The 14,570-nt window shown below is 58.2% G+C and overlaps 2 protein-coding genes across 3 annotated transcripts in view; one reads left to right on the plus strand and one right to left on the minus strand.

Annotated features, from left to right (window-relative positions):
- Positions 1-5,563, plus strand: part of LOC105542603 (cytochrome P450 2F2-like) — a 68,556-nt gene extending 62,993 nt beyond the window's left edge. The window contains 13 exon segments of the mRNA XM_011984212.1: positions 1,947-1,970; positions 1,972-2,051; positions 2,586-2,755; positions 3,173-3,322; positions 3,488-3,542; positions 3,544-3,646; positions 3,864-4,038; positions 4,120-4,254; positions 4,349-4,490; positions 5,037-5,114; positions 5,116-5,232; positions 5,301-5,422; positions 5,425-5,563. Coding sequence (XP_011839602.1) covers positions 1,947-1,970; positions 1,972-2,051; positions 2,586-2,755; positions 3,173-3,322; positions 3,488-3,542; positions 3,544-3,646; positions 3,864-4,038; positions 4,120-4,254; positions 4,349-4,490; positions 5,037-5,114; positions 5,116-5,232; positions 5,301-5,422; positions 5,425-5,486 — 1,413 coding nt within the window. The 3' untranslated portion in view covers positions 5,487-5,563.
- A 15-nt stretch (positions 5,564-5,578) lies between these two features.
- EGLN2 (egl-9 family hypoxia-inducible factor 2) lies at positions 5,579-14,570 on the minus strand. 2 transcript variants are annotated; one of them, XM_011983590.1, is made up of 6 exons: positions 14,421-14,570; positions 12,642-13,709; positions 7,398-7,517; positions 6,754-6,890; positions 6,477-6,544; positions 5,579-6,205 (listed from the first exon to the last, which is right to left on the minus strand). In XM_011983590.1, the coding sequence occupies exons 2-6, from the start codon at positions 13,476-13,478 to the stop codon at positions 6,150-6,152; spliced, it is 1,218 nt and encodes a 405-aa protein (XP_011838980.1). In that variant the 5' UTR covers positions 13,479-13,709; positions 14,421-14,570; the 3' UTR covers positions 5,579-6,149. The 2 variants fall into 2 exon arrangements, with proteins under 2 accessions (XP_011838980.1, XP_011838974.1); XM_011983584.1 differs by having other exon boundaries at positions 14,353-14,570.

Here is a 14,570-nt window from a genome sequence, read left to right on the forward strand (position 1 = left end):
TGGAGTCAGCAGCTCTGAGCAGGGGCCCTGCCCCACAACCCCTGTCAGTCACCAGGTTCCAGAAAGGCTGACAGGTAGGAAGACCCAGGACAGGGCAGGACAGAATATGGAGGTACAAAGGGGTCAACATGCAGAAAGGCACCCTGAAGAGATAAGGAGAGGCACAGAAGTGCCAGGATGAGACAAAGGGAAGCACAGACTGGGGGAGATAGAGAGAGGAAGACACGGACATACTGAAAAGAGAGACAGAAAAAAGACACAAACAGGCAGAGACTGAGAGAAGAGAGAGACGGGAAGAGACAGAAAGAGGAGCGAGAGAGATGAACACAGAAACACAGAGACCGAGAGTGAGGGAGGCTGGGTGCGCTGGTTCACACCCATACTCCCAGCACTTTGGGAGACCAAGGCAGAAAGATTGCTTGAGCCCAGGAGTTGGAGACCAGCCTGGGCAACACAATGAGATCCTGTCTCCTCAAAAAATACAAAAATTGGCCGGACGTGGTGGTGTGCACCTGTGGTCCCAGCTACTCGGGAGTCTGAGGTGGGAGGCTTGTTTGATCCCAAGAGGTAGAGGCTACAGTGAGCCATGACTGTATCATGGACTCCAGCCTGGGGGACAGAAGCCAGACTCTGAGAGAGAAAGAAAAGAGGGAAGGGAAAGGGAGGGGAGGGGGGGAGGGGGAGAGCAAGTGAGACTGAGATGAAACAGAGATACACAAGAGAGACCCTCCCAGAGACAATGCCAGTCCTAGGCTCTGCACAGTCCCCCCACCTCCCCAGGTCTGGGCCCTGTGCCAGGCACTCGGAGGAAGGCTGGATTTGGCCAAGCAGGGGCAGGCAGGAGGGTGGACCACATTCCTGAACAGTCTGTTCCAAATACAGCCCCAACCTCACCGCTCCCACCACCCCAGCCCTGGCCCATCCAGGCCTGAGTCTGCCCCCTCTTGGGGAACAAGCGTAGCACACAGGGTCCCAAGAACAATGGAAGTGACAAGGGCTCAGGTGTGAGCTCCTAGGAATCACAGGCACAGAGCACAGGAGTGTCAGGGATGTCTTTAGAAGTCTATTTGAGCCAGGCGCAGTGGCCTGTAATCCCGACACTTCAGGAGACCAAGGCAGGCGGATCACCTGAGGTCAGGAGTTTGAGATCTGCCTGGCCAACATGGTGAAACTCCGTCTCTACTAAAAATACAAAAATTAGCCGGGCCTGGTGGTGCATGTCTGTAATCCCAAGTACTTGGGAGGCTGAGGCAGGAGAATCTTGAACCTGGGAGGTGGAGGTTGCAGTGAGTCAAGATCGCACCGCTGCACTCCAGCCTGGGCAACAAGAGTGAAACTCTAAGGAAAAAAAAAAAAAAAATAGAAGAAGAAGAAGTGTATTTGAGAGTCAGTGTGTATTTAGGAATCAGAGGTCCAGGGTACAGCATTCAGGGGGCCCAGAGGTGGCCTGGAGATTGAGGAATACACACCTGCAGGCCGAGTAAATTGGACTCAAAGGTGCTAGGGGCTCAGGAGGCTGCACCTGCTGGCCAGGTGTGTTGACATGAAAATGCTAGTGCACGAAAGTTGCTAAGTAGGGCAGGCTGAGGCAGGCACACACAAAAAAAGCCAGGGGGAGCCAGGGCACAGTTCCACTAGGGCTGGGGGCCGGGGGGGAGCCAGGGCACAGTTCCACTAGGGCTGGGGGCAGGGTGGGGGGAGCCAGGGCACAGTTCCACTAAGGCTGGAGGCAGGGTGGTGGCGTCTGGTTGGGGAATCCACGGAATGAACAGCCCAGAGACGCCCACTCCTCCCACGTCGGGTCTCCGCCCCTGCTCCACCCAAGACCTTTTGGAAATCAAATAGAGGTCCAGGCGTGGAGAACTGCAGGCATGATGATCACGGGTATCGCAGCGCTGCTGTTGTGGCTTCTGGTACTGGCGCTGGCGCTGGCGCAGTGGGGGTAGGGTGGGTGCCGCGCTCAGATGCGGGGGGTCCCTACCTCCCCGGCCCAGGCCATTCCCATTGCTATGGAACTTGCAGCTGCAGTCCGGAGGCACGGACCACGCACTCCATTCCCTACAGGAATGGGGGAACGGAATTTTGGATCCGTGGAGGTGGCGCTGGGGACTAGAACTCCTCCTGAATGAAGACAGCTAAGGGCTTGTACTCTAAGACCCTGAGGAAGGACAGGAAGGATGAGTGCTCAGGACTCCTGAGTTCTAGGAAAGGAGACTAGGGAGTGGACAGCTTGGGGTCGGGACACTGGGTAGTAAGGAAGGAGCCCAGAGCAGGAAATCAGGTTGTGGAAAGAGGGGAGCAGAGGGTCTGTTCTCCTGGTTCAAGGTGGGGAGGCTGAGTACTGAGGGCCCAAAAGCCCGACTCTGAGGGTGCAGGAGGCTGGGAAGCTGGACTTCTAGGTCCCAAGGGAAGAAGAAAGTGGGGGCCTGGACTCCTGGATCGCAGGGAGGAAGGAGCTGGGAATCTGAACTCCTGGGCCTGAAGAATGAGGGCCCGAGACGAGGACTCCTGAGTCTGAAGGAAGAGAGAGCTGGGGGCGAGGGCTCCGATGAGAAACCCGATGGGCACCAGCTGAGCACCGGCTCCCTGTAGCTCTCCGGCCGCTGGGGCCCGGTGTTCACAGTGCAGCTGGGCCCGCGCCCTGCCGTGGTGCTGTGCGGCTACGCAGCGCTGCGGGACGCGTTAGTGCTACAGGCGGATGCCTTCTCCGGCCGCGGGTCCATGGCAGTCTTCGAACGCTTCACACGCGGACACGGTGAGGCCCGGGCGCTGGCCGTGCCCGCCTGCACACCTCAGGCTAGGCCCGTAAACGGTAGAGGCGGGCAAATGGGGGCGGGGCCTAATAGAGACTCCAGCTAATGAGGTGCAAACGGCCGAGAGAGGGCGCGGCGGCGCTAAAGCGTAAGGTTCGAATCGAGGTTCATCCTGCAGCCAAGAGGAGAGAAGAGCCTAAGAGTCAAAGCCCGAGAGCCAGCCTAGGTCAGCAATCGAGCCCAGCAAACGCGGGGCCAATGTGTGGATAGGGCACTTAGAGGTCCGGTAAAGAAGCAAAGCGCAGGAAGTCGGCCGCAGGAGTCGGAGGCCCCGAAAGGGATGTAGCCAGCGACCTGGCGCTTCCTGGATGGGGCGTGGCCAACTCCCGGGCCCGCCTCCTTTCCTGTCCCTACCACAGGAATCCCCTTTTCTAACGGGCCGCGCTGGTGGACACTGCGCAATTTTGCACTTGGAGCGCTGAAGGAGTTGGGGTTAGGTACACGGACCATCCAGGCGCATGTCCTGGAGGCAGCGTCTTGTCTGCTAGACGAAATGCAAGCCACCATTGGTGCGGCCTGGCTGGGAGGGCAGAAGGGCCTGGTGTGGGAGTGGCCCTCGGACTGCCAAGATGAGGCCACGGGAAGGTATTTGGGTGGAAGGAAGCCAGTAAGCCCATGGGGCTGGCTGGGGGCAGGACCACGCATTATGACCACTGTCCTGTTCCTACCCCCAGGAGCCCCGTTTGACCCCGTGCGACTACTGGATAATGCTGTATCCAATGTTATCTGTTCTTGTCTTCGGGAACCGCTATGGCTACGGGGACCCGGAGTTCCTGAGGCTCCTGAACCTCTTCAGTGACATCTTCCGCATCATGAGCTCCAGATGGGGCGAGGTGAGAGGGCCGGCCACAGTCTCTCCCTTGTGCGTCCAGCCTTATGCCAAATCCCGAGTACACAGACCTACCTACAGTGGATCATTAGAATGGGACAGTTAGATTCTTGGAAGAGTTCTAGAACCTCCAATATCAATGTCCTGGTCCAATCTCCCTGAAGGGAAACTAAGACCTAGTGGCCTTGTCCAGGGCCCTTGTTGAGACCCTGTCTCTCCAGATGTACATTTCCCCGTCCCTCATGGACTGGCTGTCAGGCCGGCACCGCCGAATCTTCCGAAACTTTTCGGAGCTGTGGGTCTTCATCTCTGAGCAAATCCAGCAACACTGGCAGATGCGGCAGCCGGCGGAGCCCCGCGATTTCATCGATTGCTTGACCAGATGGGTAAGACGTGGTTCCCAGCTCCCTAAACTCTATCCTTGCCTCCCACCAACAGGTGCCTGGCACGCGGCAGCGCGTCTCCTCTGCCCACAGTAACAGCAGGACCCAGAGAGCCACTTCCAGGAGGAGACGTCAGTAATGATGACACACCTTTCTTTTGGTGGCACCGAAACGAGCACCACCCTGTGCTATGGACTCCTCGTTCTGCTTAAGTACCCAGAGGTGGCAGGTCTGCGAGCTGGAGACCCAGAATGGGAGGCTGCGGCCTGGGGATGGCTGGAGGGTCCTGGAAGTGCGCAGCTCACACCCTACCCCGGCCCCAGCCAAGGTGCAGGAGCTGGACCCTGTAGTAGGGTGGAGGCGCGCCCCAAGCCCGGACGACCACCAGCGACTGCCCTACACCAATGCAGTGCTGCTCCAGATCCAGCGCTTCATCAGCGTGGTGCCGCTGGGGCTACCGCGCTCACCCTCAACACCCACTTGCACAGCCACTGTCTGCCCAAAGGTGCCCACTGAGTTTGGGAATCCTGTGCGGGGCCCGGGTGCATGAGGTGTATTCCGAGATCAGCCAAAATCGGTGGGTGTGCGCTGTGCAAACTGAAGCACAATCAGTTACTCCTGGAGCAGGATAGCAGGCCTGCCTTCCCTTCGGTTTTTGTTTTTTGATTTTATTTTTTTTTTTTTGAGACAGTCTCACCTTATTGCTCAGGCTGGAGTGCAATGGCATGATCTCGACTCACTGCAACCTCCGCCTCCTGGGTTCAAGCAATTCTCCTGCTTCAGCCTCCTAAATACCTGGTATTACAGGCACCTGCCACCACACCTGGCTAATTTTTGTGGTTTTAGCAGAGACAGGTTTCGCCGTGTTGGCCAGGCTGGTCTCCAACTTCTTGACCTCAAGTGATCCATGCTCCTCAGCCTCCCAGAGTGCTGGGATTACAGGCGTGAGCTACCTGCCTGGCCTATTCCCTTGGGCTTTTAAAAAGGGCCTTGGATGGAGGAGGTGCACGTGCTCACCAAGCCCACAGGTAAACCTAGTTGCATGTGCCCCCAGGGCACCTTTGTGATTCCCCTGCTTGTGACTGCACACTGACCCCACTCAATTCAAAGACCCAGAATGCTTCAACCCTACCAACTTCCTGGACAATGCTACCAACTTCCTGGACAAGGGCAAGTTCCAGGGCAATGACCCTTTCATGCCCTTTGCCTCAGGTGCGGGCAGGGGAGGAAGGGGACCAGCTCTGGGGTGCATGGTGCTCACTATGCACCCGTGTACCTGGGAAAGCAGATGTGCCTGGGTGCAGGCCTGGCCCACTTGGAGATCTTCCTATTCCTTACAGCCACCCTACAGAGGTTCCGCCTGCTCTCTGTGGTAAACCCTGGCACCATCAACCTCACCTGCAGTTCACTGGCCTGGGCAGTGTCCCCCCAGCCTTCCAGCTCCAGCTAGTGGCCTGCTGAGGTCAGGTTCCACTGTAGTGGGCTCACTGGCCCTCAAACCTCCACACCCTCCTTGGTCAATAAAGGCCCTAAATTGCAGATGGAGTCAGATGTGTGCAGCTCTGAGGTAAACTTTTATTTCTTGGCTGACAGGACTTCCACACCCATGCTCCTCCTGGCACCTTTTACTCTGCCCACGCAGTGGCAGCCCAGTCCCAAAAGGTGCCTGCCATGGCCAAAGGGGTTGGGGAGTCACTTCACATTCCAGGCTGGAGGAGTGAGAAGGTTTGGGGGTACTCCTCCCACCCCATTGCCAGCAAGAGGCCATGACTCACCTCAACCCCAAGTCCTGCATCCTGGTGGGAAGTGACAATGCCTCCTCCCAGCTCTCCACACCTAATGGGGTCATGACCAGACAGGGTAGGACCCAGGCCCCAGCTTCAGTTGGTAATGGTTGCCTCCAAGGCTGCCCCCTGTCCAGGTCACAACCCCAGCCCCCATCATGGGGCAGCAAAGGTCTCTTCTCCTCCTTGGTCCTCAGCAACAGACAGAGCCCTCCACGCCAGGCAGGACAGAGGCAAAGTCAGAAGCAGCAGCGGTGGCAGGGAAGGAGCAGCCAATACAGGCCCAGGGCTCTCCTGAAGTCAGGGCAAGCTGTCTGCCATGCGGCTCTGGGACTGGCCACTAGGTGGGCGTAGGCGGCTGTGATACAGGTACTTGGACACCTTTCTGTCCTGATGCTGGGGGTGAGAGGTGAGAGGGGACAGGAGACAGTGAGTCATCAAGAGAGGGACAAAAAAGCCAAGGGAAACCTGGGGAAATGGGGAGAGGACCAGGAAGAAATGGGGCTCCTGTTGGGGTACCAGAAGAGTGGACTGTCTAAGGAAGGTGGGCAGAGATGAAGAAAAATGAGTGGTGAGATTTAACAAGAGGCTGATGAGGGGGATGGGGTGGCGTGAGGCCCAACAGGGCCCACAGAATAGGAAGGACTGGAGGGAGGGGAGCAGGTACCTAGCTGATACTTGTCTTTGGCTGCTGCCCGCTCCTTGGCATCAAAATACCAGACAGTGATGGCGTACCTGGGGACCAGGATGGTTGGACATCAGTTTTCTGCAATTCCAGCTACCATATCCACACATGCTAGGAGGCCATCCTTTTCAGCCACCCGGTTCTGCTCCCACCTAGGCCCCCTCTCAGTACTTGGTCGCTCCCTAGTCACTCTGAGGCTCTGACAGGACATTGTCACAGGGGGAGCACCTGGGTGCATCCCCAGAAGTACAGGTCATACCTGGTGGCATAGGCTGGCTTCACCTCGTGGGGGTTCCGCCGGTCAGACCAGAAAATGAGCAACCGGTCAAAGAGTGGTTCGATGTTGGCTACCACCGGCCGGCCCTCAGGGAAGATCTGCAGCAGGCCACCATGCACCTGGGGGCAGGCCAGAGGATGAGGTTGGCCGGTCCAGCCAGGAGCCGCTGCCTCCCACAGCACCTGGGAGCCCACTAGGGGGCGCAGCGTCCGCCCGCATCACTCCCTCCCACCCCTCGGGCTCTCAAAATGAATGACAACCCAGAGTCTGCATCACCATGGAGATGGGCAGGAAGCTACTAAAGACAGGAAAAGGGGGAAAGTGTTCATTACAAGGCCGGGTGGGGCTGGGCAGACAGCACCATTCCCGGAAAGAGGGGAGTTCCCATCACACAGCCAGATAGAGAGGAGGAGGTGCCATTTCCCAGGAAGAGCCAGCAGATTGCACCCCTGGCTGTGTGCTGAGAAGAGGAACAGGAGAATGCCAGAATCTGGGCTGAGAGTGGAAAATGGAGTGGATGCACGCCCCATCTACCCCGGCTCCAGCCCCACCTGCCCCGGCCCCAGCCCTAGCCCTGACCCCAGCCCTAGCCCTGACCCCAGCCCCACCCTCGCCCTCACCCCTACCTTAACGTCCCAGTTCTGATTCAGGTAATAGATACAGGTGATGCAGCGCCCATCGCCGTGGGGATTGTCAACGTGCCTTACGTACCCGAGCCCGTTGCCTGGGTAACACGCCACCATGGCCTGGCAGGAATGGAGGGAGGTAGGTTTACTGGGGCTGGGCAGGCACATCTTAGAGAAGCAGCCATGAATTACCTATTTTCCCACCCCTTCTTGCCCTGTATTCCTTGGGTCAAGGGTTCCAAGTGCCTGCCCCAAAATAATTTCTCCATTTTCAGCCAAAATCCCATCTCCAAGTCCATCAGAAACCTCAACTCCTGGGCCTCAAGAGCCCACTCCCTTCCACACACATACCTGGGGCCTGGCACCCAGCTAGGGCTCAATTAGTAACAGACGGTTTGTTTCAAGATATCCCAAACCCTACCTCAGCTATTTCAGAATAATATCAATTTAAACATTTTCAGGTGTGCAAGGAGGTGGCCTCACAGCCCTAGACCAGGAATTCTTACCCTTGGCTGTGGAGTGGAACCCCCTGGGGAGCTCTGAGGCTCTGATGTACCTGGTCTAAGGAAGGGCCTGAAATTGGTAAAGGTTCCCAGGTAATTCTACCATGCAGCAATGTGAGAACTGCTACCCTGGATTACAAAGAATCCCCACTAAATTATCTGTCCCATAGACATCCGAACAGGAGCCAAAACCTACAGTCTGAATAGAAAGTGAGACCTAATTCCAACGCCAAGGATAATTTGCTGGATAACCCTAGCCAGATCCATCACCTGAATGGGCCTCAACTGCCTGATGTGTACAACAGGGGTAATAAACACCTGCTCTGTTTACAGCAGTAGCAATTCATCCCTCTGAGAACATAACTTGGGAGGTTCTGGACCCACATCCCCCGGAGACCTAACAGGGCTTGGTTTCTCTGTCTACAGGGTTCTTTCCTCTGCCTGACAGTTGCCACTCCCCTGATCCAGCCCTACCATGCTGCAGCCAGGGCCCCGGGATGTTTGTCATCAGCGAGCTGGCAGAAAGGTGGCTGAGAGGTAAAGGAAATGGCCCAGCCACCTCTGCAGACCCAATTCCCTGGTTCAAGTCTCAGTGCTGCCACAGGAGCTGTGGCATCAGGCAGGTGACTTCCTGGTCTCAGGTTCCTCATCCATGGATCCAATGGAGCTGACGGCTATTTCACAGGTTGTTGTGGAACAAGTGAACAAGATAACAAGTGTCTGGGAAGACAGCCAGCACAGTGCCTGCCACATGGAGCACAGGCTGAAATGCCATTTAAAAATGTAAAAAGGTCCCTGTCTCACCCTCTGCCCAAAGTCACTGCAGTAGCAGACAAAAAGGGGAGGACTGGCACAAAGACCCTTCAGCTTCTCCCCAGCCTGGACCATCTGTCTGGACCTCTCCGCCCTGGTACAACTCTGCTGGCGTCTGCTCCCCACGAATGCTCAGCTACACCTATGGGCCCAGCCCAGCAAGACAGCCCCAAGATAAACATTCATGATCAAACATCAGTGGCTGCTGCCACAACAGGATGCTTGCCAAGCACGCACACCACGGCAGGCTGGGCTGCTTCAATCCTCACTCTCCCCAGGACGCCTCCCAACACATTATCCCAGGGCTCACCCTCTGTGGTGGATGTTAAGCTACTCTGCATTAACCATGTGCACCCTTGCCCACCAGACCTTGCCCTGGAAAGAGAGGGCTGCCACCATCTACGGCCACCTAGCAGTGGGAAGCTGACAACCTTCTCTCTGGCAGCACCAGAGTACAATTAGTGAGAAGGCCCCCAGGAAAAACCCTACACCTCAAGATTCAGGAAGGGGCACCTTCTTTGCACTGCTCACTCCCTGTAGATGGGTCGACACTCTGAGCACCCACCTCACTGGGAGAAGAATTTGGCCATGGCCCAGGAGGCTTGGAATCAGTGAGTTACTGACTAGAGATGGGCAAGGCCTCCCCAGTTAGGAATCCAATCAGAGATTACACTGATGATGCACGTGGATGGGTGACAGGGAAGGGGTCCAGTGCTGCACCCTCTTCCACCACAATCCTTCCCCACACAGCAGCCAGAGCCCCTCTTCTCCAGGTCTTCGCTGCATCCCAAGAAAATACAAATTCCCAGCCACAGCTTCAAAGGCCCCCAACCTCATGTGCCACTCCCATCACTCCGCTCCATGCCTCAACAGGCTGAGCTCATCACCACCACAAGGCCTCTGCACTGGCCTGGGACACTCTCCCTTCTGACCCTCCTTGTTATTCAGGATTCAGAGGCCAAGGGTCACCTTGAGTACTCCAGCTGATTGTCCATTCCACTCCTAGCAACATGGCATCAGCACAGGCACCTGTTTACCTAGTACTGGCCTGGAAGGCAGCCACAGCGAAGCCCCTGGGGCCACGTCAGTCTCCCCAGTGCCCAATGCAGTACCTGCTGACTGAGCGCACTGCTCTGGGCCTCCTCTGCACCCCAGCTCTGCTGTGTTCCCTCCTGTCCTGTACATTCTCACACAGCACCTCCCACCAAGCACACAGGACACATGCAGAAACAGGAACCTGCTCTCTAGGGCCCCACCCTTCCCCCACATACACACACCTTGGGGGTGAAAGCATCCTCTGGCCCCAAGGAAAGTATCTACTTCCTGCCCTCACAGGGGAAGGCCTCAGGAAACTTGCTCTCAACCCCTCCCACCTAGGGGAGGGGCAGGTGGGACCAGGGCCAGGAGACTAAAGACTTAAAGGCTATTGGTGACAATGGGTCTGCCAAGAGACCCAACACCACTACACACACCCCCCAGTCAGAAGCCTGTGACTGTCCCACCTCCAAGCTGCTCTTCCAGGAGTAAACCAAGCAAGGTGGACCCTCCCTGGGGTCCCCTCTGGTGGCCCTTGCTGCCAGTGGGAGTCAACTCTCTCCCAACTACAGGTCAACCGAGCACCTGTCCCCAGTCAAGGAGTTGGCGGAAGGTAGAACACAGGAGCTCCACTAAGAACGGACTAAGAAGCAGATTCCCACTGGCTCTAGCCCGCCACACTGGTGATCCGTGTCCCCACGGCAACTGCTGTGGCCCACCTCAGCACCCCACAGCCTTACCCTGGAGTCCAGCAGAGTCCAGATGGCGCCCTCTAAAAGCAGAAAAGCCTGGAGTTGTTTCTCACTGGGGAGGGGACGGCTCCTCCCCTATGTTCCCAGTCCAGCCTGGCCTATCCTTACCTCCCTAGGACAATTAGGGTCACCTAAGGCTAAAAAGGTCCAAACACTTCCCCTCTCCAATCCTCGCCGGGGCCCTGTCCCCAACCCCCTGGAAGGTGGGCATCAGAGGCACCAAAAGACAACAGATCCAGCCGGGCACAGTGGCTCACATCTGTAATCCCAGTGCTTTGGGAGGCCAAGGTGGGTGGATCACGAGGTCAGGAGATAAGAGACCATCCTGGCTACCACGGTGAAACCCTGTCTCTACTAAAATTACAAAAAATTAGCCGGACGAGGTGGCGGGCGCCTGTAGTCCCAGCTACTCGGGAGGCTGAGGCAGGAGAATGGCATGAACCTGGGAGGTGGAGCTTACAGTGAGCCGAGATCTCGCCACTGCACTCCAGCCTGGACAACAGAGCAAGACTCTGTCTTCAAAAAAAAAAAGACAAGAGATCTTCTCCTTCTACTCTCCCCACCCCAAACTGCCACAGACTCGCTGGAGATGTAACCTGGTTTTCCTGTTCCGTGGATCAGCAAATTGAGGCTCAGAGCAGTGTCCCATCTGGGCCACTCAGCCCTTCTGGTCTCCCCCTGACGAGGACAACAGCCAACCTGGTGTGAAGATGCTGAGCCAGGGAGGCCACTGATCCTGCCCGCACGGAGCCAAGCCCAGGGAGGGGCCAGCTCTGGCTCAGCTATCAAGTAACGGGAGGGAGAGGGAAGTAGAACAAGTTCCAGCTGGGGTGGGGAGGAAACAGGCCTTGGCCCCGGGGGAGCCCTGGTCCCTGAGCCAGCTCCAGCCTGAGAGGAAAGCCACACAGAGGCAGAACCCAAGATGGGATCTGCAGGAGGAGGCAGGGGACATCAGGAGCTCAGCCTCATGCCTGCAGGGCACAACACAGCCCGTGCCATCGGCCAGCCAGGCATCGCTGTGTTGAGCAGTGGGCACTCCCCACAGGGCCCTGTCCAAAGGACACCAAGCCCTGTACTCAAGGCCAGGCCCCCACACCACCTATGGAGACAGTGATCCTGTCAGCACGCCGGAAGGGCCCTGTGGACCACTGTCCTGTGCTGGGCTCCTGACCCCAGGTTCCTGAACAGGCAGCTGGAGGCCATGAGGCCTTGACAACTGCCTGGAAACTCCAAGCAAATGAGTATTTGTCTTAAGAGAGGATCTGTGGCCTCTGACAGATTCTCAAAAAGACCCAGACTCCAAAATACAATTAAGAACTACTGTTCTAAAGCAAAAAGAAAAAGAGACTAAGAACAAACACATAAAGGCAGAGAGAAGAGACAAACATGGGAAGGGAGGAAGTGACACACAGGACAGGGGGAATGGATGGCAGGGACTGGGACGGGGAAGGGTGGGAGACATGGGGATGAGAGCTCCACCTGGGTCAGCAGGCAGCGACCCAGTACCAGCCCCAGGAGACTGTCCTCGATGCAGATGACACAGTAGGGACCCAGGGCACAATGCAGTCCAGAGCCAGGCACTGGGCCTAGCGGGCAGCACCCCTTTCCTTCCCTCAGCCCAGGGCTCACTCATCACACCCTACCCGTTCTGCTTCTCCTGCCTGGGAGACAGATGAATGAACTAGAGACATGGGCCAGCAAACAGGGATGGACAACAGGAGCACAGGGAAGGATGCGGACAGGGACAGACAGCAACAGAGGACGGACAAGTGAACTGTGTGCCTGTCTACATCACTGCGCTTGGTCTGGGGCCCCAGACAGACACCAGGAGGCCATGAACCCCACCAAGGCCCATGCTGTGAATGTCAGCAACTCTCATGAGTTTCTTCAAGAGGATTCCTGGCAAAGTCAAGAACCACTGTGGCTCCAGGACAAACTCCTAGCTTACAGGTGCACACATTAAGGCCCACAGGGAGGACAAGGCCCCCCCGAGTCCCCACAAGTGAGCAACCCACTCCACTGAACTGCCTAAACCCAGAAGCCCCCCAGAAGCCTGTCTCCAAACCCACTGTGCTCAGAGCACTGAATGCCAAACCAGGATGCTGCAAAGCCCCGCCAGAGAGGCCCCCACCTAGCCTTACCTTGGTGCGCCCGTTGATGACATAGCTGCCCAGCCGCCCTGCGCAGTGGCGGATGACGGCGTCCACGTGGGCCATGAGGGCACCAATGCTTCGGCAGCCTGCTTCATGGCCTTCCACCCAGGCAATCTGGTCCCCACGGATGCTGCGCGGCGGGATCGCCCGCTGGCTCACTAGCTGCCCGTCTCGCAGGCGCCCACCCCGTTTGAGGGCCTCCACCTCAGCCAGCACGCGGCCGCCCAGCGCTGCCCCCAGGAAGCTGTCCTTGACGCAGATGCCGTAGTACCGCATGCAGGGCACGATATAGTCCAGGGCCAGGCGCTCAGGTGCAGAGGGCAGCGCCTCCTCCATCAGCCCAGCACTGGCCTCACCACTGCCACTGCTGCAGCCGCAGCTCATGCCACCCTCCCGCTCTGCCTCCTGGTTCTCTTGCCTGGCCCAGGGCCGCTTGCTGGGTGAAGGGGCATCCCCACCATCCTCGGCCCATTTCCGTTTGGGGGCCTCAGGCCGGGCGCCCTGGGCTGCCAGTCGCTGGCACCCCTTGGTGACCAGCGCTGCAGCGCCTTCACTCTGCAGCGGCCGCAGCTCACCACCATCCTGCCCGCCAAAACCGTCCCGAAGGGGGCTGGCAGTGGTAGAGGTGGCCGTAGCTCTGGGAGTCCCACTCCCCGCTGAGGCCTCACTAGGCACTCCTGGACAGTGGTAGGAGGGGAGCAGGGGACAGGGCAGGTAACTCTCCACCCCCATCCTGGCCCGGCCAGGCTCCAAGGGCTCTGACGAAGACCCTGGTAACTGAGGGAGAGCCTGACTTAGGGGCTGCGACTGGCACGGGCTGTCCATGGCAGCAGTGTCTTCATCCCCCGGGCATGGAGGGCACCGCCCGGGCCCATGGTGCCACCCTCCTCCGCCTCCTCCTCTGCCTCTTGATGCAGCTGGGGGCCACCAGGCCTGGCGTGGGGCAGGGTGAGGCAGGGCAGACAGCAAGAGCTCTTCTCGTGCCCTGGGGGTTGCTTGCTGGTCCCCAAGTCCTCTGCCGTCCCTAAGGGCTTGGGAAGGGACCCTTCAGGGTGGCTAGAAAAAGGAAAAAGAAAAGGGATGTGAGAGGAGCTAGAGACAGGCAGGCTAGGGAAAGAGGGGATGGCATGGGCAGGAGTGGGGAAGACGACCAGGACAGACTTGACTATAGAGGTCCCCCAAAACCTGGGGCCAAGTCGGGGAGAAGACCCTGAGAATCTGGAGGTGTGAGAGTCCGCTGACAGACAAGGGACAGTGATAGGGAAAGGCTGGAGGCCAGAGGCTGGGTAGATGACCCTAAGACAGAGGACTGTGGTGCGGGTTGTGGGACGCGGTAACCAAAGACAGAGAAAGGAGGGCTGGAGTAGAAAAGGGTGGTGTGGAGGGGTGGGAAGGAGGGAGTTTGGAAAATAGGAGGGATCTGCCTCGGCGTTCCAGAGACAGACAGAGAAATGTGGGGGATTCTCAGAGAATCAGGGTTGGGGGCGGGGGGGTCAAAAGACAGAGGAAACTGGGGAGTCCAAAGACAAAGAGAACGAGGGGCCCAGAGACAGAAAAACAGACCGGAGGGAAGCTGGGAGGGAAGCTGGGAGGGAGGGCCCGGGACGGAGCGGGGCGGTAGGGTCGACCCGAGCCCGACGGGAGGAAGCCGGCCGGGGGCGGACACACGCCCAGACGGAAGGGAGGTCCCGAGACTGACCGAAGGGAGGGGCCCTCGGGGAGAGGGTCCGCGGCGGCAGAGGGAAGGACGGAAGAGGGTGCACGCACCCGGAGACAGGACGAGGGAAAAAGGCACCCTCCTCCAGGGCACCCCCACGCCCCCAACCCCGGGCGGGCCCTGAGGCCACTTTGGAGAGCAGTAGCGACAGGGACAGGGCCTAGGGGCCGCTCGGACCCCCTCCCCTCCCCCTCCCCTCG

This window comes from Mandrillus leucophaeus, unplaced genomic scaffold (assembly GCF_000951045.1).
Source record: "Mandrillus leucophaeus isolate KB7577 unplaced genomic scaffold, Mleu.le_1.0 Scaffold106, whole genome shotgun sequence".
Taxonomy (NCBI): domain Eukaryota; kingdom Metazoa; phylum Chordata; class Mammalia; order Primates; family Cercopithecidae; genus Mandrillus; species Mandrillus leucophaeus.

Excerpts from the sequence above, each read along its gene's own strand:
- EGLN2 (XM_011983590.1), bottom strand. The coding sequence starts at position 13,478 with ATGGACAGCCCGTGCCAGTCGCAGCCCCTAAGTCAGGCTCTCCCTCAG. Across the intron at positions 7,518-12,641 it reads TCATCAACGGGCGCACCAAG|GCCATGGTGGCGTGTTACCC; the intron begins GTAAGGCTAGGT and ends CATTCCTGCCAG. Across the intron at positions 6,545-6,753 it reads AAGCCAGCCTATGCCACCAG|GTACGCCATCACTGTCTGGT; the intron begins GTATGACCTGTA and ends CCTGGTCCCCAG.